The sequence below is a fragment of the Myxocyprinus asiaticus genome, chromosome 2 (genome assembly GCF_019703515.2).
Source record: "Myxocyprinus asiaticus isolate MX2 ecotype Aquarium Trade chromosome 2, UBuf_Myxa_2, whole genome shotgun sequence".
Lineage (NCBI taxonomy): Eukaryota > Metazoa > Chordata > Actinopteri > Cypriniformes > Catostomidae > Myxocyprinus > Myxocyprinus asiaticus.
Window position 1 is genome coordinate 24,582,993 of NC_059345.1, and position 27,721 is coordinate 24,610,713.

Consider the following 27,721-nt stretch of genomic DNA (forward strand, 5'->3'; position numbering starts at 1 on the left):
AGAAGCTGGCAAATGTAAACTATGATAATAGGTACCCATTATAACCATTATCTACTTTCAAAATAGGAAATTTACTTATAGCCATATTCTATACCATAGTAATTTACCTTGACAATCTATCCTAAGTAGAAAACCATCATAATCTTACATCTAATGGAACTTTTCATAAATACAATTTCAATTAAATTAAAGGAATATTGGGGGCCTGGTTAGCTCAGTGGTAAAAGATGCTGGTTACCACCCCTGGAGTTCCCAGGGTGTGCTGAGTGACTCCAGCCAGGTCTCCTAAGCAACCAAATTGGCCGGTTGCTAGGGAGGGTAGGGTCACATGGGGTAACCTCCTCGTGGTCGCTATAATGTGGTTCGTTCTCGGTGGGGCGCGTGGTGAGTTGAGCGTGGATGCCGCGGTGGATGGTGTGAAGCCTCCACACGCACTAGGTGTCCATGGCAATGCGCTCAACAAGCCACGTGATAAGATGCGCGGGTTGACAGTCTCAGACGTGGAGGCAGCTGGGATTCATCCTATACCACCCGGATTGAGGCGAATCACTACGCGACCACGAGGACTTAAAAAAGTGCACTGGGAATTGGGCATTCCAAATTGGGTGAAAAGTAAATTAAAAATAAATTAATTAATTAAAAATTAAAGGAATATTCCTGGTTCAAGTTAAGCTCAGTCGACAGCATTTGTGGCATAATGTTGATTACCGCAGAAAATAATTTGACTTGTCCATTCTTTTCTCTAAAAAAATTAAAAATCAAAGTTACAGTGAGGCACTTAAAGTGAATGGGGCCAATTTTTGAGCTGTAAAGTTTTTCAATTGTCATTTTTACATTTATTTTAGGGTTTTAGGGTTATGGTGTTATACTGCCATGGCAACAATGTTGTCAAATTAGATAACATTTTACACATGTTGGTAATTAAAAATGTTGGTAATTGATTTTATCACACTAAAATCATGTTAACACACATTTTTTAGTCTTGTGGTTATACATTTGAAACAGTATTTTAATGTTTACGGATTGGCCCCCATTCACTTCCATTGTAAGTGCCTCACTGGAACCTAGATTTTTGCTTTTTTTTAAAGAAATTTTGTGTGTGTGTGTGTGTGTGTTAGTTAATCAACATTATGCCACAAATGCTGTCAATTGAGCTTAAATATTGAACCAGGTATATACCATTAAAAGAATGTTCCGGGTACAACACAAGATTTTATGTGTATAATGTTTACGTCTTGTGGCTACTTTTGAAACAGTTTGTATTTTATTAACAAGCCCCATTTTCTTCTAAGTGCCTTCTAACTGCTACCATGGCTTTAGCTTTTTTTAAATAAACGAGTGATGAGAAAAATTATTTTTTTGGTATTTAACATTGTGCCACTGATGCTATAATGTCGATTGAGTTTAACTTGTATTGAACCCGTAACATTCCTGTTACGTACATTAATATGTAAATGGTCCTATATGTAAAGAAAGATTAGGTAAGATCCTATAAAGTAGTAGAAGAAATAGCGGAAGTTTTTGAAAGTAAAATGTCTTATCTCATCTTTATTTTAGTCATTCTTTTAGCAGTGTTGGCAAAACAGAACTGTCTACAGTCTTATTAGAGAAAAAGAGAAAAGAAAAGGAGAGACAGAGAGAGACAGGAAGGGGGAGAGAGAGAGAGAGAGAGCAGACTGCATAGTAAAAAATACATAAACTAATCTGAAGATCTGGTATAAGCAGGAGAATTAGACCAAAGACCATATATATCCATTATCATACCACAATGTAAGAATTATATTTTAACATGAAAAAAGACAAGAAAGAGATGCACACATCACTGAGAAGCCATATCTCTGGGAAAGGCATGCCACAGAGAGGGGTACGTTGTGTATGCTGATTAACTTTGACAGAATAAGGAGTAGAACAGAGCCACCACATGCAACTGCTTTGGCTAGAATGGGTAGGGTGAAGGTACAGAGGAGGGAGTGAAAGTTACAGTAAGAGCTCAGAGTTCAGACTGAAGGCTCCTTGCATAGCACAATCTCCAACTCTGTACGGAAGAGCTTCCCTCCATCAGACAACGCCATGATGCTCTTCTTTGAGCTAGCCAGGCTTTGAGAGTCAACAACCTAAGGACGCGCGCGCACACACACACACACACACACACACACAGATTTTTCAACAGTGTTGGAGAAGCTACTTTGAAACTGTAGCTTCCCAAGCTACAAGCAACTAATAATTTAAAATAGTTAAACTACAGTCAAGCTGCTCTTTTAAAAAAGTAGTTACACTACAAGTTACTAACAGAAAGTAGCTAACTACATTAAAGCTACTGTATTTAAATAAGACAATATTTTTTTAAATAATAGCTAATATCAGCTGATATGAACGCTTAATTAGGGTGAAATTAAATTAAACTTGTACATTTATAATGAATAAAAAGTAATATACTGTAACTAGAAAACACCATATTTTATACAACTGAGTTTAAATATAATGATAAAAAGCAGAACTTAACTAAATACTGTATCTTGCTTGAAAGAACACGAAAGTGACTTCTGTTAAAGTCTCATAAAGACCCTGTCAACTCAAAATTAAAGTTTTGCTGCTTTTAGTCCATAAATTTTCGCTTTAATATCATCTACATTTGAAGTCAGAAGTTTACATACACTTAGGTTGAAGTCATTAAAACTCATATTTTAACCACTCCACAGATTTAATATTAGCAAACTATAGTTTTGGCAAGTCGTTTAGGACATCTACTTTGTGCATGACACAAGTAATTTTTCCAACAATTGTTTACAGACAGATTGTTTCACTTTTAATAGACTATATCAGTTCCAGTGGGTCAGAAGTTTACATACACTAAGTTAACTGTTCCTTTAAGCAGCTTGGAAAATTCCATAAAATGATGTCAAGCCTTTAGACAATTATCCAGTTAGCTTCTGATAGGAGGTATACTGAACTGGAGGTGTACCTGTGGATGTATTTTAAGGCCTACCTTCAAACTCAATGCCTCTTTGCTTGACATCATGGGAAAATCAAAAGAAATCAGCCAAGACCTCAGAAAAACAATTATGGACCTCCACAAGTCTGGTTCATCCGTGGGAGCAATTTCCAAATGCCTGAAGGTAACATGTTCATCTGTACAAACAATAATATGCAAGTATAAACACCATGGGACCACGCAGCCATCATATCGCTCAGGAAGGAGACACATTCTGTCTCCTAGAGATTAACGTAGTTTGGTGCGAAAAGTGAAAATCAATCCCAGAACAACAGCAAAGGACCTTGTGAAAATGCTGGAGGAAACAGGTAGACAAGTAGCTATATCCACAGTAAAACAAGTCCTATATCGATATAACCTGAAAGGCTGCTCAGCAAAGAAGAAGCCACTGCTCCAAAACCACCATAAAAAAGCCAGACTACAGTTTGCAAGTGCACATGGGGAAAAAGATCTTACTTTCTGGAGAAATGTCCTCTAGTCTAAGAAACAAAAATGTTACTGTTTGGCCATAATGACCATCATTATGTTTGGAGGAAAAAGGGTGAGGCTTGCAAGCTGAAGAACACCATCCCAGCCGTGAAGCATGGGGGTGGCAGCATCATGTTGAGGGGGTGCTTTGCTGCAGGAGGGACTGGTGCATTTCACAAAATAGATGGCATCATGAGGAAGGAAAATTATTTGGGGATATTGAAGAAACATCTCAAGACATCAGCCAGGAAGTTAAAGCTCGGTCGCAAATGGGTCTTTCAAATGAACAATGACCCCAAGCATATCTCCAAAGTTGTGGCAAAATGGCTTAAGGACAACAAAGTCCAGGTACTGGAGTGGCTATCACAAAGCCCTGACCTCAACCCGATAAAAACTTTGTGGGCAGAACTGAAAAAGCGTGTGCGAGCAAGGAGGCCTACAAACCTGACTCAGTTACACCAGTTCTGTCTGGAGGAATGGGCAAAAATTCCAGCAACTCATTGTGAGAAGCTTGTGGAAGGCTACCCAAAACATTTGACCCAAGTTAAACAATTTAAAGGCAATTCTACCAAATACTAACAAAGTGTATGTAACTTCTTATCTACTGGAAATGTGATGAAAGAAATAAAAGACAGGCAATGTATTTGGCTAAGGTGTATGTAAACTTCTGACTTCAACTGTATATACAGGGTGGGTTGTAACGGAATACATGTAACGTCTTTGCGTTTTCAGAATACAAAAATGAAGTAACTGTATTCAGTTACTTTTTAAAATTTGGTAGAATACTTTTAGAATACTTCTATCATAATGACTACAAAAAAAAAATAAAAAATCTTGCCAGACTGGTTATGGATTAATGTTGTCAGTTAGATCATTGTTTGGTTCTCAAGTCTTTGGAAAAGCTGGCCGGTATAAGCGGCTCTGACATGAGCAGCATGGTGGAAAGTGGTATGTGTATCTGTGGCTGTAAACTAAAGCATATTGGCTATTTGTAAAAATCAACATGGTCTACCCACACTTCTTGTTTTAGTAGGGAATACATCAAAACACCAAATCGAACTGCGCATGTCAAGGGGCTTCACTGGGACTTTAAGGTTACACATGGGCTTAAGTGAATCAGTGAATCATTTATATGAGCTAGTTCATTTACATGAACCATCTGAATGAACCGACTCAGTTAAATGATTTGGCTTTCTTAGCTCTACACATGAGAGAGGGGGCTGTTTGAGCATGTTTGTTTACTTTCTCGATTCCATTGCTGTGTTCGCAAAACAATGGAATTTGTATTGTCGCGTTTTATGATGCTACACTGGAGTTCGTTGGAAAATGTTGCTTGTTACTGGAAAAGCAACACTATTGTGAAAATAGCTGAGCTACTGTCATGCTACTGTATAATGAAGTTAAGTAAGTAGCGTAGCTAATTTTGGTTAGCTACTCCCCAACACTGGTTGTCAATAAGTACTCACACTAACCAAATGTGTCTCTGTAGTTACACTGAGGCTACACTTAGCGCAAACAGCTAATTCTCTACCCAACCCCAAGTTACCATGTTATGTTTTTGGTAGAGGTCTCTCAGGAGTGCATCCAACTCATGTTCATCAATATAACCATTTCCATCCTGTTGAGACCAAAAAAATAGAAAATAGACTGAGAAAATAGAGCATATTTGTGTAGTTGTGTGATGAGACACTTAAGAATTTTGTGGTTGTGCATCACATACCTAGTAATGTTAAAGTGTGTGTGTGTGTGTGTGTGTGTGTGTGTGTGTGTGTGTGGGCGGGTTTGGGTGGTTTATGAGGAACTTTTTTTAGGTTACAAACTGGTAATTACAAGGGTATAATGCTATAAATGTGGCTTATGAGGACATTTCTAGTGTCCCCATAATTCAAAGTGCTTAAAAAACATACTAAACAATGTTTTTTGTTTTTGAAAATGTAAAAATGCAGAATGTTTTTTGTGAGGGTTAGGTTTAAGGGTAGGGTTAGGGTTAGGGGATAGAATCTATAGTTCGTACAGTATAAAAATCATTATGTCTATGGAGAGTCCTCATAATGATAGCCGCACCAACAAGACAAATGAACAAGAGCACAAACTTGAAGGTACTGCAAAACACAGACTTTATCTCACCTTGTCATAATCAGCAAAGATGCCTTCAAATTCATCAGCAGATAGTTTGATGTTCTGGTGATGAAGAGGAAAAAGTGATATCAGTATGATATAAAATTAATTGTATGCATGTGTGTGCAAGAGAGAGGGTTATAGTGTAATATAAATTTGGCTTTAGGTTTGATTTTATAACTGGAAAATAATCCACCTAATCCTTAGGATTACAACAGAACAGCGCTGCTAACATTTAGCATCATGCCTGATGTAAAAAAAAAAAAATTGCAATACATATCACTCACATAAATGCCAATATAATGTTTTAATATGATCTAGTTGCCATGCCAGACATTGCACAAAATGTAATTTAGAAAATGGCATTGTAGATTATGGAATTTAAATTTGCCTTGATCGTATTCCAATGGTAATACTGATAATATTCAAACATTGCATTATACATCTGAATTTAATTTCACTTTATGCTCTTTATTATATCGGTTTATAATTGACAGAAAGTATTTTATGCCATTTTATGTTTGTGTTTTACAATGTCTCCCGATTCCTATCCCTGGATGAACTTGATAATGTCTCCCAGTATATTACAAATTAAATATTATCACATTATAATAACTTTCACTAATAATATACAATAACAAACACTACTACATTATATAGTGCTTTCTATAACATTGAAATAATGCACAGTATAGTAGTGTAAATGCCAATAAGCACCACATATTTGCTGTATATAATGTTTTTAAAATATGATGTACGTATATAATCATGATTTATATACTGTAATGTTAAAGAAATAGTTCACCCAAAAATTATAATTCTCTCATCATTAACTCACCCTTATGCAGGCTTGAGGAGTAATGGAATACTTATAACTGCGTTAAATAATCAGGATATATAAATGTGTAACTGTAATCCATTACAGTTACATAAAAACTCAACGTATTCAGATTACAGTTACAGTTGTTAAAAATTGGGATTACTAGCAGGATTACAATTTTCAATATATAAAAAAATAAACAAAAGATCCTCCTGACATGAAATGATAAAGACCGCTGCTTGCTTTTTATACACTATATTGCCAAAAGTGTTCGCTCACCCATCCAAATAATTGAATTCAGGTGTTCCAATCACTTCCATGGCCACAGGTGTATAAAATGAAGCACCTAGGCATGCAGACTGCTTCTACAAACATTTGTGAAAGAATGGGCCGCTCTCAGGAGCTCAGTGAATTCCAGCGTGGTACTGTGATAGGATGCCACCTGTGCAACAAGTCCAGTCGTGAAATTTCCTCACTACTAAATATTCCACAGTCAACTGTCAGTGGTATTATAACAAAGTGGAAGCGATTGGGAATGACAGCAACTCAGCCACGAAGTGGTAGACCACGTAAAATGACAGAGTGGGGTCAGCGGATGCTGAGGCGCATAGTGCGCAGAGGTCGCCAACTTTCTGCAGAGTCAATCGCTACAGACCTCCAAAGTTCATGTGGCCTTCAGATTAGCTCAAGAACAGTGCGTAGAGAGCTTCATGGAATGGGTTTCCATGGCCGAGCAGCTGCATCCAAGCCATACATCACCAAGTGCAATGCAAAGCGTCGGATGCAGTGGTGTAAAGCACGCCGCCACTGGATTCTAGAGCAGTAGAGACGCATTCTCTGGAGTGACGAATCACGCTTCTCCATCTGGCAATCTGATGGACGAGTCTGGGTTTGGTGGTTGCCAGGAGAACGGTACTTGTCTGACTGCATTGTGCCAACTGTGAAGTTTGGTGGAGGGGGGATTATGGTGTGGGGTTGTTTTTCAGGAGCTGGGCTTGGCCCCTTAGTTCCAGTGAAAGGAACTCTGAATGCTTCAGCATACCAAGAGATTTTGGACAATTCCATGCTCCCAACTTTGTGGGAACAGTTTGGGGATGGCCCCTTCCTGTTCCAACATGACTGCGCACCAGTGTACAAAGCAAGGTCCGTAAAGACATGGATGAGCGAGTTTGGTGTGGAAGAACTTGACTGGCCTCCACAGAGTCCTGACCTCAACCCGATAGAGCACCTTTGGGTTGAATTAGAGCGAAGACTGCGAGCCAGGCCTTCTCGTCCAACATCAGTGTCTGACCTCACAAATGCGCTTCTGGAAGAATGGTCAAAAATTCCCATAAACACACTCCTAAACCTTGTGGAAAGCCTTCCCAGAAGAGTTGAAGCTGTTATAGCTGCAAAGGGTGGGCTGACGTCATATTAAACCCTATGGATTAAGAATGGGATGTCACTTAAGTTCATATGCGTCTAAAGGCAGATGAGCGAATACTTTTGGCAATATAGTGTATATATTTAGATTAATACTACAGGGCAAGAAATAATTTATAGAGGTCCACAACCAACCATTCCAGATTTGACCCGTCGTGACCCTAGTGAATTTGCCCATCTCAAACTAGCCTTGGGTAACCTACTACCTCATACAGAAATGATCAGATGGGCGCTGGAGATCTCTTCCTGTTCTCTCTTGTGACTCACGTGAATCTGGCGCCACTTACTGTCGTATATGTAAATAACACCTTTCTCACATCAACACTGTGCTCTCCAAACGAGGTCAAGCCATTAAAAGGGATGTTTCATCACAATGGCCACTGGAGAAATATTATTATTTTGGTGGAAATTCCAACATTTTTGTCACTTCAATGGAGAAAAGGGAAACAATATTACAGTTCAGTGCAATTTATACCTTCCAGCTATGAAGATGCAGTGATTTTCCAAGGACCTGATACATAATTTAAAGAAGCATTTAAAAGTAAGACCCATAAGAAAATCATGATAGCTAGGATAGCTAAAATTAGTCATAAGTGTTCCCTAATTTCGATTTCAATTGTTTTCACGGGAGCAGGAAGAGAAGCGGAGAAACGACCACTGGATCCCCCCGGCGAACGACCAGTATTCCGGTACACCGGATGCCTACTTTCAAAACTTTAGTGTGACTTCTCATTTCCATCTTAACTTCAGTTGAAACTCTAAAATTGTTCTATGAAATGCGTTCATGTTGTAATGACAACTGTAATTAGGACAGCATTTCTTTTTTTCTTTGTTGAAAAAAAATCCAAATTGTACACATGAATACCAAATGAACTGAAAGTTATTAAGTTCTTAGAGGAAAGTGCAATGGATAATTTATCTGATTTTGATACTTATTATAAATGTATTGGTAAGAAGTTCAAATGTATGGGTGAGGGAGAAATACTGGCAAATGTAACATTTGAAAACTCCTAGAAAGTAATGCTAAGACACACTAAAAAGGTTTAAATCTATTTTTATCTATTCTTTAAAACAAGATTTTTTTAAACATTTTATTTTTATTTTATTTATTTTTTGTCATTAAAATCCTCCTTAAACATAAACATAAACATAAATATAGAATCACCCATAAATGTTAGCTGGTGATGTTTGACTGGAGGCATTAATAATGATGATGATGATGATGATGATAAAGAAGATAGCCTGTGATCTATCTATTGCAGTCGGAAGTTAATGAATGGTCAGTGCGAATTAGTCTACATGCTAACTGCAATACATGGCTGAATTCAACTTTGTAGGGTTTTTGAATCTGAGGTATATCCTGTCATATTTTGTTTAATGTTAACCAAGACATAATTCAGTGCATCTCTTTTAATTGTATTTGCTTGATGAGAAAATAAACTATTTTCTATAACAGATCACCTGATTTGGTTAAAAATGTGGATCTGTTCTACATTTGAACATATTCTCTTTTCCTATTAAGGAGGCAGTGTCCCTGTTCTTTATGTTTTTTTCTTATACTGTATATAATAATAGCTACATCACTCATAACATTATTCAAACACGGTTTGTTTTCATTCATAAGTCATGATTAAAAGTCTTTGAGAAAATATTGCTTTTCTTTTGACTTTATTCACATATGCGATCTTGAGGTATTCAAAAAGTAACTAAAAGTACTCTGATTACATTACTTTCTTATTGAGGTACCTGGATTAAGTTACTGAATTTTTTTTTACTAAGTAATCTGTATTTGTAACGGATTACATTTTAAAAATAACCTCCCAACCCTGCCCTTATGTCATCTCAAACTTGTATGACTTTCTTTGCGGAACACAAACTAAAATATTTTAATGATGATGTCTGTTTGTCCATACAATGCAAGTGAATGGTGATAACATTTTCAAGCTCCAAAAAGGACATAAAGCCAGCATAAATGAAATCCATAAAACTACAGTGGTTTAATCCATGTCTTCTGAAATGATCCAATTGATTTTGGGTGAGAACAGACCAAAATAGCACAAATTTTTCACTATAAATCTTGACATCAGCAGTCTCCATGGCAATCATGATTTCAAGCTCGATTACACTTCCTAGCACCATCTAGCGCTCTGCATGCATCAAGCACTAGGAAGTGTAATCGAGCTTGAAATCATGATCGTGCCTAGAGACTGAAATGGCAAGATGTACAGTGAAAAAATAATTATATTTTGGTCTGTTCTCACCCTAAACCAACTGGATCGCTTCAGAAGACATTGATTTAAGCACTGGAGTTTTATGTTGCTTTTATGCCCTTTTTGGAGCTTGAAAATTTGGTCTGAATCAGACATCATATCTTCATTAAAATATCTTCCTTGTGTTCTGCAAAAGAAAGAAAGTCATACAAGTTTAAGATGACATAAGTGTGAGTAAATGAGAAAAATATTATTTTTGGGTGAACTATTTCTTATTAATGAAAGTTATTAGAAATTCTTACCAATGTATCTTGCTTTCACTTAGTGAAACATCACACAATGTGTAATGCTAAGAGACTAAATTGAATGTGAACCAATTCATCCAGCCTTCACATACTGTCATTTGTTTTGTTAAGAGGAACAAGGGAGCGAGAGAAAAAATAAAAAGCATTCAGTGAATGTGGGGAGGCTGGGAACGGTCTTGAGACCAGTTCAAGGTTCAAGAATAATCTATGGAGATTTTCGTAACTACAGTAGGATTGAAGTAATCCCTATCAACCCACACTCTTTGGCGTAGAAATCAGCCACCAATCTGCCGTCAGGTTCACACACAGACAACACATGTAAACACACACACACACACACACACACACACACAAAAACTGTAATCAAAAATGTTTTCTGCAGAAAACAATCTTTATCAAGTGATATTTTGCAGGATGTTTGATCTTACCTGAAACTTGAGCAGAAAATTCTCCTGCACAGGAAGAAGTCTAAAGGCACAGTACATAACATTTAATAAAATTTTACATGTAATACATTCTATAACTCTTTTTCTCTCTCTCTATCATAACTTCTCACCTAGCCATCTCGGACAATCCAAGCTTCCCATCACCATTCAGGTCAAACATTTTAAGCTGTAGATATAGCACAAATTAATGGGCAGCTGCTGCATGTGTCTGTGTATGCAAGTGAGAGAATAACAGCTGTGTATGAGTGTGTGTGTGTCTGTCTACTCACTATGGTCTGTGTATACTCGTTCAGTTTCTTGTCATCATAATGTCTGTTTGCTTTCTTCAACAGATCTGAGAGGAAGCCCTGGGGGAAAAGTACAAACTTTATTTAGCAATGGTTCCATCACAGGTTTGGAAAGTTTTGCTTGATTATTAAATTATACCTTCAGTTCATTGGATTCAATGTATCCACTTCGGTCTGTATCATATTTTCTCCATGCCTGCAAAATGGGGGAAAAATGCCATTAAAATAGACAACTGCACATTTACTTATCTATCTAAATGAGGACATACCATAGACTTCTATTGTCTATTAGACTTGTATTGTCTCATAGACTTCTGTTATATCTTTAACCTAAAACTATTAATAAATACCATACAGCCCTGCAAATGCTAAATGCAGTAACTACACATTTTGTCAAAACTGAGTTGAAATTGAGCTGGAATTTGGTCCTTCAGACTATGATCTGTCCTGTGACCAATGGGTTTGGCTCACCTATGCTCAGATTTAGAAAAAAACTGAGTAATACTGTTTTTTAACCTTTTGCATCCACATGCATGGATGTTGTATTTTGGCTTCACTATACACAATGCATAATTTAATTTCTTTTAAACCGACTGTTCTCAGTTCAGTACACTCTGGGTTGTCAGTAATGGGTAAAATTTTCAACGCACGGTGTCATGTGACAAAACAATATGGCGCTGATCACAGTGGAGTTTGTCTTTGAGAGAAATGCCAACAAAACTACATCTAGTAAGAAACCTAATTAAGTTTCAGTTAAGAGTCAAAAGATTGGAATATCTTGTTTCATCCGATACGCCATTTTTAAAATTTGAGTTTTTTTGTCACTGACGCTGCTAAACACAGTCTACACTAAAGTGTATAATAGCACTAGGTTTTCATTAGAAATCCTATATTTGGAGTCATGTGAGGTTCGGACGTGTGAACGACGAGCTCTGCACACTTTGCTTGTTTTAATACTTTTTATGTCATAAACCAATGAGATTCGATACACCCTGATCCTTAACTGTTCTAGGAAGGCAATATGTCAAGAATTCAAAATCCTCGGACTCTGGAGATGTTAAAATACACTTATGTGCTCAAGCTGACACCCCTGACAAGGCCGCGGACCAGGGAGCCAATTTGGCCGGAGAAGTGAGGGAAATTCGGCAAGAATTGTTGAACTTGTCGGCAATGCTGACAAAGGTCATTGCTGACTTGGAGGATCTTGCTGTAATATGTCGATCGATCACTGCCATGGTGAAATTCCTGGATGGGCTCCTTCTGAGTCTACTCAACATAAATGTCATAAGCTGGAAATCGAGCAAGCTCACAGGGTTCCGGCTCAGCGATCCACTGAGGGAGACAGGCCCCAATCAATTCTGGCCAAATTTCTGAGATCATCCGATAAAGATTTTGTGTTACACAAGGCAAGGAGTAAAGGAAGGCTTTCTTGGAAGAACCAAAGCATTTTCTTGTTTCCAGACTTTTCAAATTCAACAAGAGAGAAACGTAAGAGAAACTCTTACATCAGTGGAAGTTTGCTTTTGCACTGATGTTCCCGGCCATATTGAGAATAGATGCTAAGGATGGCCGTAAAATATTTACATGTCCCCAACAAGCGATGTCCTTCATAAAGTCAATGGACTGAGTTATTTTGTGGTACTCAAGTTGCAGCCAAGTGGACCGACTCACTGAACATTCACTTGACCGTCTGAGGAAACAGCACCTTTTTTGTTTCTTTTTGTGCTGTTTCGCCTATTGGCTGGAGTTTGTTTTGTGTAGTAACACTCCTTTGGGACAGTGTTGTCGATGAATCTTTGTGCTTATGCCTCCTATTGGTTGAAGTTTGTTTTGTGTAGTAACACTCCTTTGGGACAGTGTTGTCGATGAATCTTTGTGCTTATGCCTCCTATTGGCTGGAGTTTGTTTTGTGTAGTAACACTCCTTTGGGACAGTGTTGTCGATGAATCTTTGTGCTTATGCCTCCTATTGTTTGGAGTTTGTTTTGTGGAGTATTTCTTGCAAGAAACTGGAGTGAGTAGGTCATTTGTTGCACTCATGTAACGTCCGAATGGGCCGGCTCACTGAACATTTGTTTGACTGTCCGAGGAATCTGAACGTCCATTTTTTTTTTTTTTTTTTGTGCTGGTTCCGGCTAGCGGCTGAAGTTTGTTTTGTGGAGGAACACACCTTTGGGACAATTATGTAGATGAATTTACACATTCTTTATAAATTCCGCCTATTGGCTGGAGTTTGCTTTATAGATTATTTTCTGTTGTGTAATTCTGTCTCACAAAATTTGTATAGAAACACCAGACTTGAGCAATCCAATGGCAAAGTTGTCGCGGGGACTCTCGTGGGTGTACATGGACTGTTTGAGTTTAGAGGGATGGACGCCAGCTGGCACTGACATGCGCAGCGTTTTTCTTTTTTCTGTTTGTTTGATTCGGGGGGAAGTTTGGGGTTTGATTGTTGCACTAATGTTGGAATGTGGTCTTTATAATTTTATTTTTGACACACAATCTATTTTTTCCTAATATGTCAAAATATCAAATGTTAATATGAGTGGATTGTCTCTCTCCATGTGGAATGTGAATGGGTTGGGGCACCCCATAAAAAGAAGGAAGGATATTTCTCTTCTTAAAAGTAAGAAATATGATATAGTGTTTCTTCAAGTAACGCATCTTTCCATGCAGGAAGCTGAAAAATTTGGAAGATGTAGGGTGGACATGTTTTCTTTAGTGCTGGCTCAAGTAAAAGCAGGGGAGTCATTACACTGATAAGTAAGCATCTACAATTCAAATATCTCAAAAAGATTAAAGATAAATTAGGAAGAGTCATTATTGTTTTAACAGAAATTCAGGGGCAAAGTCTTATATTGGCTAATATTAATGCACCTAACATTGATGATCAGGGCTTTTTTATAGATCTTGAAGGGATGTTGCAAGTAGTGGGCACCCCTCATGATATAATATTGGGAGGAGACTTTAATCTTTTGATGGACTCAGTCCTTGATCATAGTGAAGCAAAAGTGTGTAAGCCCCCTAGAGCAACACTGATGCTTCACAGGATGTGTAAAAATCTTGGTCTTACAGATATTTGGAGACTTTTAACCCATCTGGTAGGGACTATACATTTTTTTCATCAGTCTATAAGATTTATTCTAGAATAGATTTTTTTCCCTCATTTCATCTGTTGTTGATTGCTCAATTGGATACATTTTAGTCTCAGATCATGCCCTGGTGAGTTTAGAGGTGTTGCCACATATGGAGAAAAGGAAATCATATAGTTGGTGCTTTAATGTACCCCTTTTGCAAAATCCTGAATTCCAACAAATGTTAAAGGCTGAAATCAATGTTTATATGGAGACCAACTGGTCCTCAGTGTCCTCTATGAGTGTGGCTTAGGAGGCACTTAAAGCAGTTCTTAGGGGCCAGATCATACAGTATGCCTCATTCACCAAAAAATCCAAAGCACGAGAACTTGGAAGGGAATATTAAAAGTGCCGAAGCAGAGCTGAAGCACTAGATGTCATCTGATGGCCTCAGAGAATTGACCCGATTGAAATACAGATATAATACTATTTTGTCGCGGAAGGTAGAGTTTTGGTTATTCAGGGCAAGACAGTCATACTTTGAGTCAGGGGACAAAGCAGGAAAACTTCTGGCTAGATATATTAAACAGAGAGAGTCTTTTTCTACCATTCCCTCAGTGAAATCTGCTGGTGGCGAAATATTTACCTCAGCCATTGTATTAATAATGCTTTTAAAGAATTCTATCTTGATCTCTATAGTTCCACGTCTTCGTCTACTTATGAAGAGATTAGAACATTTGTGGAACCATTAGAACTCTCTAAACTGATGATGGAGCAAAGAAATACTCTTGATTCTGAGATAAACTTGGACGAGCTTGGCGAGGTAATTAAGGCCTTGACTACAGGCAAGACTCCGGGGCCAGATGGTTTTGCCTCTAAGTTTTTTAAATCTTATGCTACAGAATTGGCTCCACTTTTCCTAGAAGTTTATACAGAATCATTAAAGAATGGGAAGCTTCTCCCAACCATGACACAAGCCCGGATCAGTCTGATTCTTAAAAAAGACAAAGATCCAAGCGAGTGTAAGGATTACCGTCTGATTTCCCTGATCCAAATAGAGGTTAAAATATTGTCAAAGATTTTGGCTAACCAATTAAGTAAAGTTATGACATCTCTTATTCATATAGATTCATATAGATAACAACAGGTGTCTCATCAATATCATATGGCCAGTGGCGAATGATCAGACTCCTGTCGCTGCCATCTCACTTGACGTTGAAAAGGCATTTGATATGGTAGAATGGGATTATCTTTTTAAGATTTTGTAAATGTACGGGTTTGGGAATACTTTTATTGGATGGATTAAGTTACTTTATAGACACCCGGTAGTGGCGGTACAAACAAATGGATTAATTTCAGATTATTTTACTCTGGATAGGGGCAGAGTTCCCCTCTTTCCCCATTATTGTTCTATCTTGCCCTGAAACCATTAGCAGCCACGATAAGAAAGGAGAATGATTTTCCAGGGGTGATGGCGGGAGGTGTTGTGCATAAACTTTTGCTTTATGCAGATGATATTTTATTATTCATCTCCAACCCTACTAGATCTATGACTTGCCTCCACAGAATTATTAATTCCTTTTCTAAATTCTCATGATACAGAGTTAATTGGTTTAAATCCGAATCTTTGGCTCTGACAGCATACTGCCCAGTAATGGCTTTTCAACCAGGTGCCTTCCAGTGGCCCAAACAGGGCATTAAGTATTTAGATATTTTATTCCCAGCAAATTTTTGTGATTTAGTTAGAGTTAATTTTGACCCTTTAATAAAAAGGTTTTCGAGCGATGTGGGTAGGTGGGATGTGGGTAGGTGGGCTTTATTACATTTATCTATGATTGGGAAGGTTAATGTTATTAAAATGAATTGTATTCCACAATTCAACTACCTGCTACAGTCTCTCCCTCTAGATGTCCCCTTCTCTTATTTCAAGCAATTTGATAGCATAGCAAAGTCCTTCATTTGGAATGGTAAACATCCCAGATTACATTTCTGTAAGCTGCATAGGCTGATTGATACAGATGGGCTAGGCCTACGTAAGGTTCTGTTTTATTATTATGAGTTCGGTCTCAAACATTTGGCTCATTGGTCACTTCCACCTGAGAGAGCCCTGGTTTTGTATTGAACAGGAAGTTCTTGCCCCTATTTCGCCATTGCAAAGCCTTTCTATCAAACTAACCGGAGAAGTTAAGTTGCACCCCGTTATCTCGCATTTGCACTCGGTATGGACAAAAGTGTCCAGAGTGTTTAATTCGGACATTTATTTAAATGTTGCCTCGAGCATATGGCTGAACCCAGAATTATGTATTAATAGGTCCCCTTTCTGCTGGTCAGAGTGGATTGTGAGGGGGGTTACTACACTTGGTGACCTATACGAGAGTGGAGTGTTGAGATCTTTTGAAAATCTTGTTCAAAATTTTGGGATTCCCAGATCTCAGTTTTTTTTTTAGGTATTTACAGCTGCACCATCTGCTCTGTACTATTTTTGGGAGTAGCATACACCCCCCTAAAGCGGCAGATACTCTGGGAGTGGTGATTACTGCTTTTGGAAAAGGTCATGGGGCATCAGTGTATTACTCCCTGTTAATTCAGAGTCTGGGGGATGGAGCTTTAACTTCTATCAAGAGATTATGGGAGAAAGATTTAAACTTGGTATTGAAGGAGGGAATGTGGGCTAGCGTTCTAAAAAATGTCAAGTCTGCATCTACAGATGCAAGGGTGCGCCTTATGCAATTCAAGATTTTACATCGATTCTATTGGACCCCCTCTAGATTTTATAGGCTTGGTCTTAAAGGCACACCCACCTGCTGGCGATGCCAATCAGAGGATGGAGACACAACCCACGTCTTTTGGTGGTATGTTAAGATCCAATAATTTTGTTTGAAGGTTCAGAGATTTGTGTGTGAAGTATTGGGCACTCGGGTTTCATTTTGCCCCAGACTCTGTATTTTGGGTGATGGGGCGGTCATCCATGTAGAGAATAGACACATAAAGATTTGGGTCCTAACCAGTATCATGATCGCCAGACAGATAGTTTTAAGAGGATGGAGGTCGGCTGGAGCGCCTCCATTTCAGGAGTGGTGCTCGGAGATGGGGAGGGTGGCGGCTTTTGAAGACGGGTCATCTAGAAAACTGGGGAAATTGGACTCGTTTGTGGGGAAATGGGGCAGATATCTAATGTTTTTGGAGGGCTCTTTGGGAGAGGCAGTGGAGAGAGAGGTGTAGTTGTTAATATGTGTGATTATTATATTATTTTTCTTAATTTATTTTTTTATATTTTTTGTCTATAATCATGTATGACCACTGGGATGTTGTTGAGGGCCAGGGTGGGGTTGGGGATTTGAGGGTTAATAGTGGGAGTTAAATATTGATTCTGTGTATATATGTTTTGTGTCTCTGTGTTTAATATATTAATAAATACAAATTAAAAAAAATAAAAAATAAATCCTATATTCACTTTGCATTTTTACACTGAGAAAAAAAGATGTTGCTTTCAGAGGCTCTATATAGAGTTAGGATGAAAATATGGTGCATTTTGAACTGTTCTGAGACCAGTGCAGAGAGACAGCACACTGCAGGTTAAGTCAATTACTAAATAGGGAGCAAGGGAGAATCCTATAGTTTTCCTATGAAGCCAAATGCATTTAATCCAAACTTCCTATCAAAAGTTCATTTTCAGGCCGCAGATTATGTTTAAACCACTCAATGTGGTTGGCAGACATGGGACAATAGTAATCAGTACACAGATTTAGAATTTATAATGTATAATTTTATTTTAACAGGGTTGGCTGTGAGTGGACGATGCTGGCCTTTACTTGTATCAGAATTAATTATGCAAATTTATGATTGGTAAAACTTGTTTGTTTGACAGTGCAAAGAGAGAACATTGAGATTTTGTTGCCAAAGTAGAAAAAAGCATTGCAACATAAAAATCAAATCAAGTCAAATAATTGTTATTCACATAGATTTTTATTTGTGCTTTTCCTAATACACATTGTTTCAAAGCAGCTTTACAGAAAATCAGCTGTAATGTCTGTAATGTCTCAAAAACATGAATAACCAAAACACCTGGAACATAATAAACCATTTGATTAAAAAAAAAAAAAAAAAAAAAAGCTATTTTCTATAGCTTGGTATTATTAAAATTTCACAACTTTGTCCGGCTGTCCACATATGTGGACATACATTTTTAGAAAAACTATTTGCTCTAGAATTGTTTTTAATTATTATTATTATTATTATTATTATTATTATTTTGCATGTTTATTAGGTGCTACTAGTTACAAATCAAAAAGGGAAATGGAAAATGCACACAGCAATCACACTCGTATCTCAGGAGGATAATCCACAATTGGCTTGACAACCAAACAATTATGCAGCTACTTAGTTACACTGTTGAGTAACTAGTACTGTGTTTTGGCTTTGTAGGGCAGTGTAGACTAACCCAAACCCTAACCGTACCCTTAAAGGAAAACTTTTTTCATTATTTTTCTCAATCATTTTTCCAGCTGAAGACATCCCCAAAAAGATACTTTTTTCGCCAAAGTATAGCTAAGTAAACCCCCACACACACACTGAACAGATCAAACCCTTAAAGGTTTTGCCCCACTTAGGTTAAATGGACAGGGTTTCAATTTAAAATGTTCAGATTTGTCATTATTATCTTGAGTGATATCATTGTCATCTTGTGTTTAAACCTTTAGATTTGATACATTGGATTTAAACTGGAATTAATGGTGGTTTGATCTAATGTAAAGGAAAATCCACCTGCCCGGATTTACCAGGATCTGTGTTCATCTGTAATTCTAACAAAACGCCTTAATCGTGTCCTCAATTTTGGGTAGTCTCTTCTGTTCTACTACTCAGATGTTCAACAGAACTACCATGTTTTGTATTATTTACAAAATCACCATGTTGTACAATTGAACCTCCATAAACCCAGTTACTCACACATACACACACTGTGTTCCTCTGTGCTGCAGGCCGTTCATAATGGATGGCCTACCGCAAAGAGAATTTTCTTGCTCTCTCTTTCTCTTACTCTGTCACAGGCACACGTAAAACACCTTGCCTATTAAAATACATTTCAATCTTACAAAAAGATGTTAATGATTGTATTGATTCATTTAACTAATAGAGAGATTGATAATCATGTCAGTCAGATAAGCGAGACAGTGGAGACAATTAATCTCACTCTAAATCTCTACAGAACAGGAAAACCATAAGATATAGCAACAAAATAGTCGCTGTGTGTTTTAATACTTTACATACCGCCATAAACTCAGCACTGGATCCCACAAACTGTCTAAAGCATAATAAAAAGTTCTCCTCTGTTGGCAGGATCTGAGCCAGCTGAAAAAGATAAAGAGTGTAACAAATAGAGACACAGCGAGAGAGAGAGAGAGAGAAAGAGAGAGAGAGAGAGATCATTATCATTGTTTTACAAGACTTGATCGCTTTTCATAGTCAGTAATTTAAAGGGGCCATGACATGCCTTTTTTTTATTATTTGAATATGTTCCTTAAGGTTCAATTATAATATAGGTAAAGTTTTTTTTTTTTGTACAAAAAACAGTCATATATTTGTAAAATATGATCATGACCCTCTGTCAGAAATGCAGAAATGTCTACCACAGTGTGACATCACAATGTAGAGGAAGTAGAGAATGAGTCATTTTGGCAGCTTTGTTTTAACAAATGCTCTTTTTGCAGTGATGAAAAAGTTCTGAGTTATGAAACTTACAATATGTTTTTATAGTACAATCAATGACCTCTTATATGTCAAAAGATCAATGAATATTTGATTCTTCAAGTCAGGACTCCTTTAATAAATTAATAATATCCATATAATTTTACATAATTTAATAATCCAATTTATTTCCATATATAAACAATAATAATGTGTTATTTATTATTTATTTAAAACAATAATCTTTTGAATAAGATTGAGAAAAGGTTTTCTTGTAGTGCTCACTTGACCATTAATTTGACTATTTAAAGTGTTTCCTTCTCTGAAATGATATATTTCTCACAGTCTATAATACTGTTTTATGGGATTTCAGCACCATGGACAGCCGCACAGTGGAGCACAAGGCTTTTATCCTAGCAGCCCTTTTGCTACACGATCAACCAAGTGCTGCTGTCAGAGCTGATGCCTGTGTATAAAGCCTATCTCTCTGGTTTAAGAAGAGAGTGCCTGCTAGAGCTGGACAGGGATGAGAGACCATTTCATGCCTTTTGTTAGCTCTTCCAGACTCAACAGAGGAACCCATCACTGCTGAACCACTGAAGGGATACTAAACCATACCCAATCCAGAAGTATAAAGCCAGCAAAACTCTGAGCTATCTGTTTACAGCAAGTTTAACCTCCAAGTGTTTAGACTTGGACTTACAAACCCAGCCCTGGAGTTTCGACTTATGTCTCTGTACTGAAAAATTACTTTTTAGTCTTACAAACCAGCTGTTGTTTTTATTAAGGCTGTCAATTTAACACGTATTTAAAAAAATATTAACACAATTAATCATGCCCCTGACCATAAATAAATTACATTATCTTTATGTTTTACAAGTCACATTCAGCAGGGGGCCATCGGTGCAACTCCATCTGTACAGGCAATAAACCACACTTACAAAGAGCAGGCTGCACAATATAAGACATAAACACCAGGATGCTTTCATGCGTTCCAAATGCAGTAGTCTCGAAGATGTATTATTCAAAGTTTCAAGCTGCATTTAAATTGACACAGCATCCTCATAATACAGCGTTTATGCGTGAAACGCTTAAAATCCCTGAAAAGCGCTGCATTAAAAGCTCTTCAAAAGTGTCCGTCTGACGCATGTGTATAGACCAACAAAAATAGTGCAGACAGCACAAGAGAACACGTGTGAGAACAGCCCTCGGATAGATTGACGAACTCAATTGCACAATTCATTTCCATGTCCTGTATAGGCTTATGTTCAATTATATGAAAATAAAATAAACAACATATTGACCTCTAAGGTCCCTTTTTATATTGTCTAATCACTCATCTGTCACGATATTGTAATATCTTTGAATTATCTGAACTATAATACATATTAATATCAAATATATTATTATTATTATTATTATTATTATTATTATTATTATTATTATTATCATAAAATTGGAGCCTTTCTCAGCAAATATTTTTATATGCAGTTAAATGCAATTTAATCTATTAATTAATCAGCATAATTAATTCTATTTAAAAAATTAATGATGGACAGCCAAAATAAATAGTTTTATAGAAAGCTCATCCTACTGTATATAGGATGTACATGTAACATGTACAGATTATGAAATGAGACATCAAGTTCAACAATATCCATAAATGCATCCTCAGTCATGAATATCCCCAGCATAGCATTGCTGCCCATATGTTCCTGGAGTGCAGTCAGATTACACATCCCTGTTGTCCTTACATATACAGATTAGCATTTTATAGATGCTTTTATTCAAAGCTACTTACAGTACATTCAAGGTACACATTACATCAGAATCAGAATTCCTTTTTATTGGCCAAATAAATTATGCTTACAAGGACTTTGTTTTGGTGATTTTGCTTCAAGGACAAGTGAAACATTACACATACACACAATACACAATATACAATAGTGTACAGATAGACTATATATCAGTGTATGTGTTTCCTGGGAATCAAACCCATGATCTTGTTGCTCCTGCACCATGCTCTATCAATTGTGCAACAACAACTGCGAGAGCATGTATGAATGCAATCTTCTAGATTATGTTTAAACCATGCAAATGTTTGCTGGTGATTGCCTAGGGGTTAAATATCTGGGTCAATAACACAAAAGTCTCAAGCTGATCCAAGGTACGAATGACCCATGAACTTGAGAGTTACCAAGATCTTGCATCACTATTGTGCCTTTGAGCAAGGTTGGGTATAGTACAGTAACAGAAGTAATTTTGGGCCACAAGTGGAACTTCCTGAAAAGTTTTTTTAGGAACCATTGCTTAGGCCTACTTGTCTACCCCTAATCTTTGTTACTGTATGTGTTTTTTCCTATTAATGTGTTGTAGTAATTTAGCATCTCTTTAGATGATTTCTATTCCACTGTTAAAAGATCAAATCAAATGATATGATCAAAATAACCAAATGCTTATTTCTGATTATGCTTTTATCTCAAAGAAGAATGAAAGATCTACTTTTGAAGAAAACTTCAAACTAGTAATATCTTTCTGATGAAAAATGCAGAAGCTGGACAGCTAAAGAAGGTTGATATGAGGATGCCAACATGGCTAATCTGAGGTTACAGTTTAGATACACACCAAGGAACAGATTTATGACTCATACAAGCCTTGAACAATGGAATGAATGAACTTCTGCCAGGTTTGAAGTGGAATGATTGAGATTTTGTTCCAGACTGAAAAAAGGAAAACTGCCTGAAGTGTGAATGAAAAACAGAGTGGACATCAAAACTTTGGTGAGTTATCATCACTTATGGATGGTTCAGTTGAATGGCTTTTAATTGCATGGTCTCCTGCACAAACTAAGCTTTTAGCTGGTGAGTTGAGAGGGCCTTCATGAAGAGGCTGTTTTACCTCAACTAAGCTGAGAGATAGGACTTAAAATTTAGACTAAGGAAATAAATATACAACCTAAAAAACATACATAGATGAATAGCTTCATAGCCACAACCAACATAAGAATATAGTTATGACATTAATTGATAGAGGTAGTTTAAGTAGGAGATATTATATTCATATGTTCCCTCTGACTGGATTAGTAAAGTCTCTCTTTCAACATAAATCTTCCAACATAATTAATTTCATCCATTTGGTCATGCTGTCATGCTTAATGGACATAGCCTCCTCTCTTCTAATCCATCTCTCCCTCCTCTCAACCCTCTCACTGACCCTCCCTTGATTATTCCGTCATCCCCTTGATAGATGCAACCTTTTGCCCTCTCCTTCAAGCCCCTAATCTCCCCTCCTTATCCTTTTTGTATTTCTTCTGGGTGTTCCAGTAATCTCAGATAATGTCTATGCAGAGCAGTCTCTCTCCAGAGCTTCAAACCAGAGCTGTACTGCAACAGTGAAAAAGGGTGGGAATTTACCTCAGACATCTCTATCTTCCCATCACCGTTCCCGTCAAATTTCAGCATAAACTCTTTCATCTTGTCTCTGAATGAAACATTTGAAGGATCCTGAAACCAAACCAAACATGTCTTACATATAAAACAGAACTGTTCCTACTTTAATTAATTTCTATATTACGGCCATTAAACAATTCCCAAATGGTCCAAGAGATCTGCAGCTGAAAAACTGCAGCAAAACATGCCATGCAGAAACTGCATTGACATGAGGAAATATCAGACAGATGGTATCTGCTCAGATGGCACAACTATTAAGCAAGATTAATCTGGGCATCTCATTCTGTAGTTCATCATAACTGTATGACATCCATTTCACAATTTATCACATAAAACTGCTGCAGATTATTTTTATTTTTTTACATAGTTAACAAAGTGTGCAATGTGTGACTCACCGCACTTTTCCATGCAATCTCAAGCTCACGGATGAAATGTTCCAGTTCTTTCCCTTCAATGCAGCCATTCCCTAGAAGAAATATTAAATTATGAGTTTAAACTGAACATTCAAGACACATAGACATGGCTCGTATGACATTCTCTGATGTAACTGGACAATCAGTCTGTCTTCATAAGTGAAAAGAGGGCCCAATGATTAATGCTGTGGAACAAAATGCAGATTAAAGATATTTTCAAGGAGCCGCACAATTTTCTCTATATATTCTATTGAAACAATGCAGCTCTTGACCGGAAAATTCTTGCAGAAAGATACTTGAACAATTCAGGGTAAAGGACCCTCCTTAACCACTATCAATCAGTTTAGTGGACGGTAACAGTTTTGAACGCCATTGGTAAAAACTGGAAGCAGAACAGCAGCAAAACTCTGATCTACACAGGGATTTTTTTCTCCTTCATAACAAGATCATATTTTTAAGTATATGAAGACAGCTCAAGTCTCTGTATTTGTTTAGGTCTGTCCTTATACTGACCCCATCTTTTGCTATAGAGCGAAAATCTCACCCATTTCATTCTTCTTTTAACCCTTAAACGTCTACCTCGGGTCTCAAGTGACTGGGGACCTCAGTCCATCCCCTGTACCTCATCCATTTTGGAGTTATGCCTACACCTCTTTAGTATTCCTCAACCTTTCTCTTCTGAAAAAAAAAGGCAAAATAGCAACAAAAAAAAACAAAAACAAAAAAAAAAATTAGAACTGTATGATTACCAAACATTTATAGGGTCATTAAAGACCGTAGATATGTAATAGTCTCTTTTTATTTTATTTTTTTATTTTATTTTTTTGCACTTCCATAAATCATATCTTTATGATTATTTCATATATATATACACAAGTTTGCTATCACTGGGTATATATTTCTTTATTAAAAGACAAATGAGTACTAAATTCATACAAATTACTACTATATCACATTGATTTTTTTGTGTGGCAATGGTGAATCATCAGTATCCCATATGTGTGTACACATATATATTATACATGCTATTTCTTACTCAGGGTGGCGCTGTTATTTAAGTGATTGACTTGATTTATATTTGACTTTGCTATTTGGTGAAGAAACAACATGGAAGTAAACTATAACAAGTACAACACATGAACAGTAAGATATGACTATTGTCATTTGAGTGTACTCCTGAAATTATGTAAATTGTGCATCTATTTAGACTCAATAAGTGCCTGAGAAAATACCTATGTGTAGCTTACATTTAGCTTATGTTTAGCTTATGTGTATCCTATGTGTAGATTACATTTAGCTTATGTTTAGTTTATGTGTTTCCTATGTGTAGATTATGTGTAATGTGTAGCTCAATATGTGTTTGACAGCCAGATGCGTCTCATGAAATCTGAGTGTAAAGTAATGAATCCTGTTCTAGATTTGTCTGATTTGTTGCATTATCTCTTTGATATATGAAAAATAAAACATCAAAATATATAAAAATAGATTTTAATTTATTATTTTCTAATTTTTTCTAAATATTTTGAAAATGTTAAACTATCTGGGCATTTTGTAGATCCGTTTTTGATAGATATATACGTGCTGGGTCTCTAAAGACTCGAATTTGTAAGAGTATTTGGTGAAATTTCCATGCATTTGAGGGTTAAGAGAAATATTAATTTTGAACACTGAGCATGAGAACAACAAGGGCTAATGTATAGCTATTTACTATGATTCCAGCAAAATCTTGACGGAATAAACATGAGGTATAAACTTATTATTGATGTAATGTTACAGTATGGTTGCAGAAGAGGTTAAGGGAACCTATGGCAATTATGCCCAACCTAAAACAAACGTTCCATTTCCGTAATAAATAAATACATTTCCTGGCTAAACAAAAAAGAACTTTAAAGATCTGTTCTAGGAACGTTCTGGACAGCAAAAACTAACGTTCTCAGAACGTTCTGGCAACCAAAAATTGCTAGTTGGGTACACAGGTCATGAATCACCCACCCACAATTTGTGTAAAGAGTAGGCGCTAAATCTTTACAATAAAATGATGGATATACGGCACTGATTTTTCTATCTTCATAGAGTCTCTCAAACGCTGACACACTAATCAATTCGAAGGAAGGATTTCATTCACCACAGCAAAATCAATAATGCCAACAATGCCTGTGGGGTATAATGTACTGAGCTGAGAAAACGCGTGCTTAACGCTCAAAGAAGTTAACACGGCGATAGGCAATCATCCCAGAGGCGTTTTTTCCCCTTAAATTTCCTCTGAATTATTCAAGAAAAATGCTTGTGCGTAAAACTGCATTGCACTCACATGACGTTTGAGTTTCAGCCTTCTTAGATGAAGACATAGGCCTATTTGCATTTCTTTTCCAATTATTTAAACGTGAAACTCAGTAAATTATATCTAGGAAACCAAAATGAAAATATGAGTGTCCCATCCAGCTACAACAATGATATTTTGCGTTACCCCAAAGAACAGTCATGTCATAGGCTAGTTGTAGGTTTTACATTTAGATACACCAGAAATTAAGCCACTGAAAACATAAAATTATATTTCATATGTCATCTTTAAAAGTTCTTGACAAGTAGGTAATGCAGGAAATAAAGTTTTACGTAAACATTTCCTCGCCAAACTGCAATAAAAGCTCTGTACGCCCCGTCCAAAAACGGTATTATTTATTATTAGTAATATTATTAGCCTACTTTATTTTTGTTTGCTGTTTTGAATTTTAACATGCAATGTACAAAAAATAAATTAATGTATATTATAATTTAATTAATTGTAAGCCTATATAAATAACATGTAATATACACATATCGATGTGCGCTATTTTACTATCTCACATCGTTTGTCCCGGGACATCACACTCACCGTCAGCGTCGAATTTATTCCAAATGTCGAGAAACTGGCAGGCAGTTAGTTCCGCCAGGTACAGAGAAAGAGGTTCTGGTCCCTTGTTTGCCATATCTATAGTTTTTTCCTCTCCTTTTCTGATTTTCCAAGAAAACAAATGTCCCGTCTTTTGAGCACTCCTGTACACCTCTGCGAATAACTAACTGTAAGTAGCCCGACAGAGACGGCAGTTTTTAACCCCCCACTACTGAAGCCTGCAGTTCACAGGTCCCAACCGACAGGCGGCAGCATCGCGCGTTAAAAATACAGTACTGTCTATTCGTCGAATCCATTCAGAGCCTCACTCGAGGAGCATCAGAGCGGCATTATGGAAATTAATTGAAATGCTGGACAAATCCTATGCGTCCATACGCTTCCACGAGCGGAAAATAGCATCAAAGTTTCCTAAAGCATTTCGACAGTGACCAACACTGGCAGGAGTCGCACTGAGTGTGTTTTGATACCGAAGATTTTATTAGCTAAATTAACAGTCAGTTTGTTTATGTGGAAGCTTATACCCACATTTGTGTCTACATAACATTACTAGACAGACAGACAGACAGACAGACAGACAGATAGATAGATAGATAGATAGATAGATAGATAGATAGATAGATAATTAGTTTGGGGTGCACTGAGTTTAGATGACAGGGAGATAGAGACAAAATTGACATAAAAAAGTTAAAGTAGGCAGTAAGAAGTGCAACGTAAAAACAAAATGGGGATGTGTATATGTCACGTTGTTATTATTAAAGCTACATATACTGTAAGTATGCTCCAGTGTTATTTATTGAATTTAAGCATTCCCATTTACACCCCATGCATCTTTTCTTATTTTTCTTTTATTTAAAGCAACTCAGAACAGTTGTCCATCTTGGACACAAGGATGCTTACAAACCTCTGCAGATCCTGGCTGAGCTGATGAACAGTCTCCAGCACCATGATAACTTTTGATCTGCCATTTGTAATCCTGTGCCGCATGAGTAGTGATGAAAGCAAGCCAAACACCTGGAGGCCACACTGGCGAGCCCCAATCACCCTTGGAACTGCACGTATATGCCAGAGAGGAAAAATGAGAGTAGAAAAACCAAGATATTAAAAAGTCAGGCAGTAAAAGGGTAAGATATAGATTATGTAAAA

The 27,721-nt window shown here is 37.0% G+C and overlaps 1 protein-coding gene across 2 annotated transcripts; it reads right to left on the minus strand.

Moving 5' to 3' along the window:
* Nucleotides 1-1,542: 1,542 nt before the first annotated feature.
* Nucleotides 1,543-26,730, minus strand: LOC127410140 (calretinin-like). 2 transcript variants are annotated; one of them, XM_051645224.1, is made up of 11 exons: nt 26,561-26,730; nt 23,671-23,741; nt 23,240-23,329; nt 19,410-19,490; nt 11,208-11,264; nt 11,051-11,128; nt 10,892-10,947; nt 10,764-10,803; nt 5,588-5,641; nt 5,007-5,078; nt 1,543-2,114 (listed from the first exon to the last, which is right to left on the minus strand). In XM_051645224.1, exons 1-11 carry the CDS (start codon nt 26,652-26,654, stop codon nt 1,998-2,000), a joined length of 810 nt encoding a protein of 269 aa, XP_051501184.1. In that variant the 5' UTR covers nt 26,655-26,730; the 3' UTR covers nt 1,543-1,997. The 2 variants fall into 2 exon arrangements, with proteins under 2 accessions (XP_051501184.1, XP_051501190.1); XM_051645230.1 differs by lacking the exon at nt 26,561-26,730 and adding an exon at nt 24,233-24,286.
* Nucleotides 26,731-27,721: the final 991 nt, after the last annotated feature.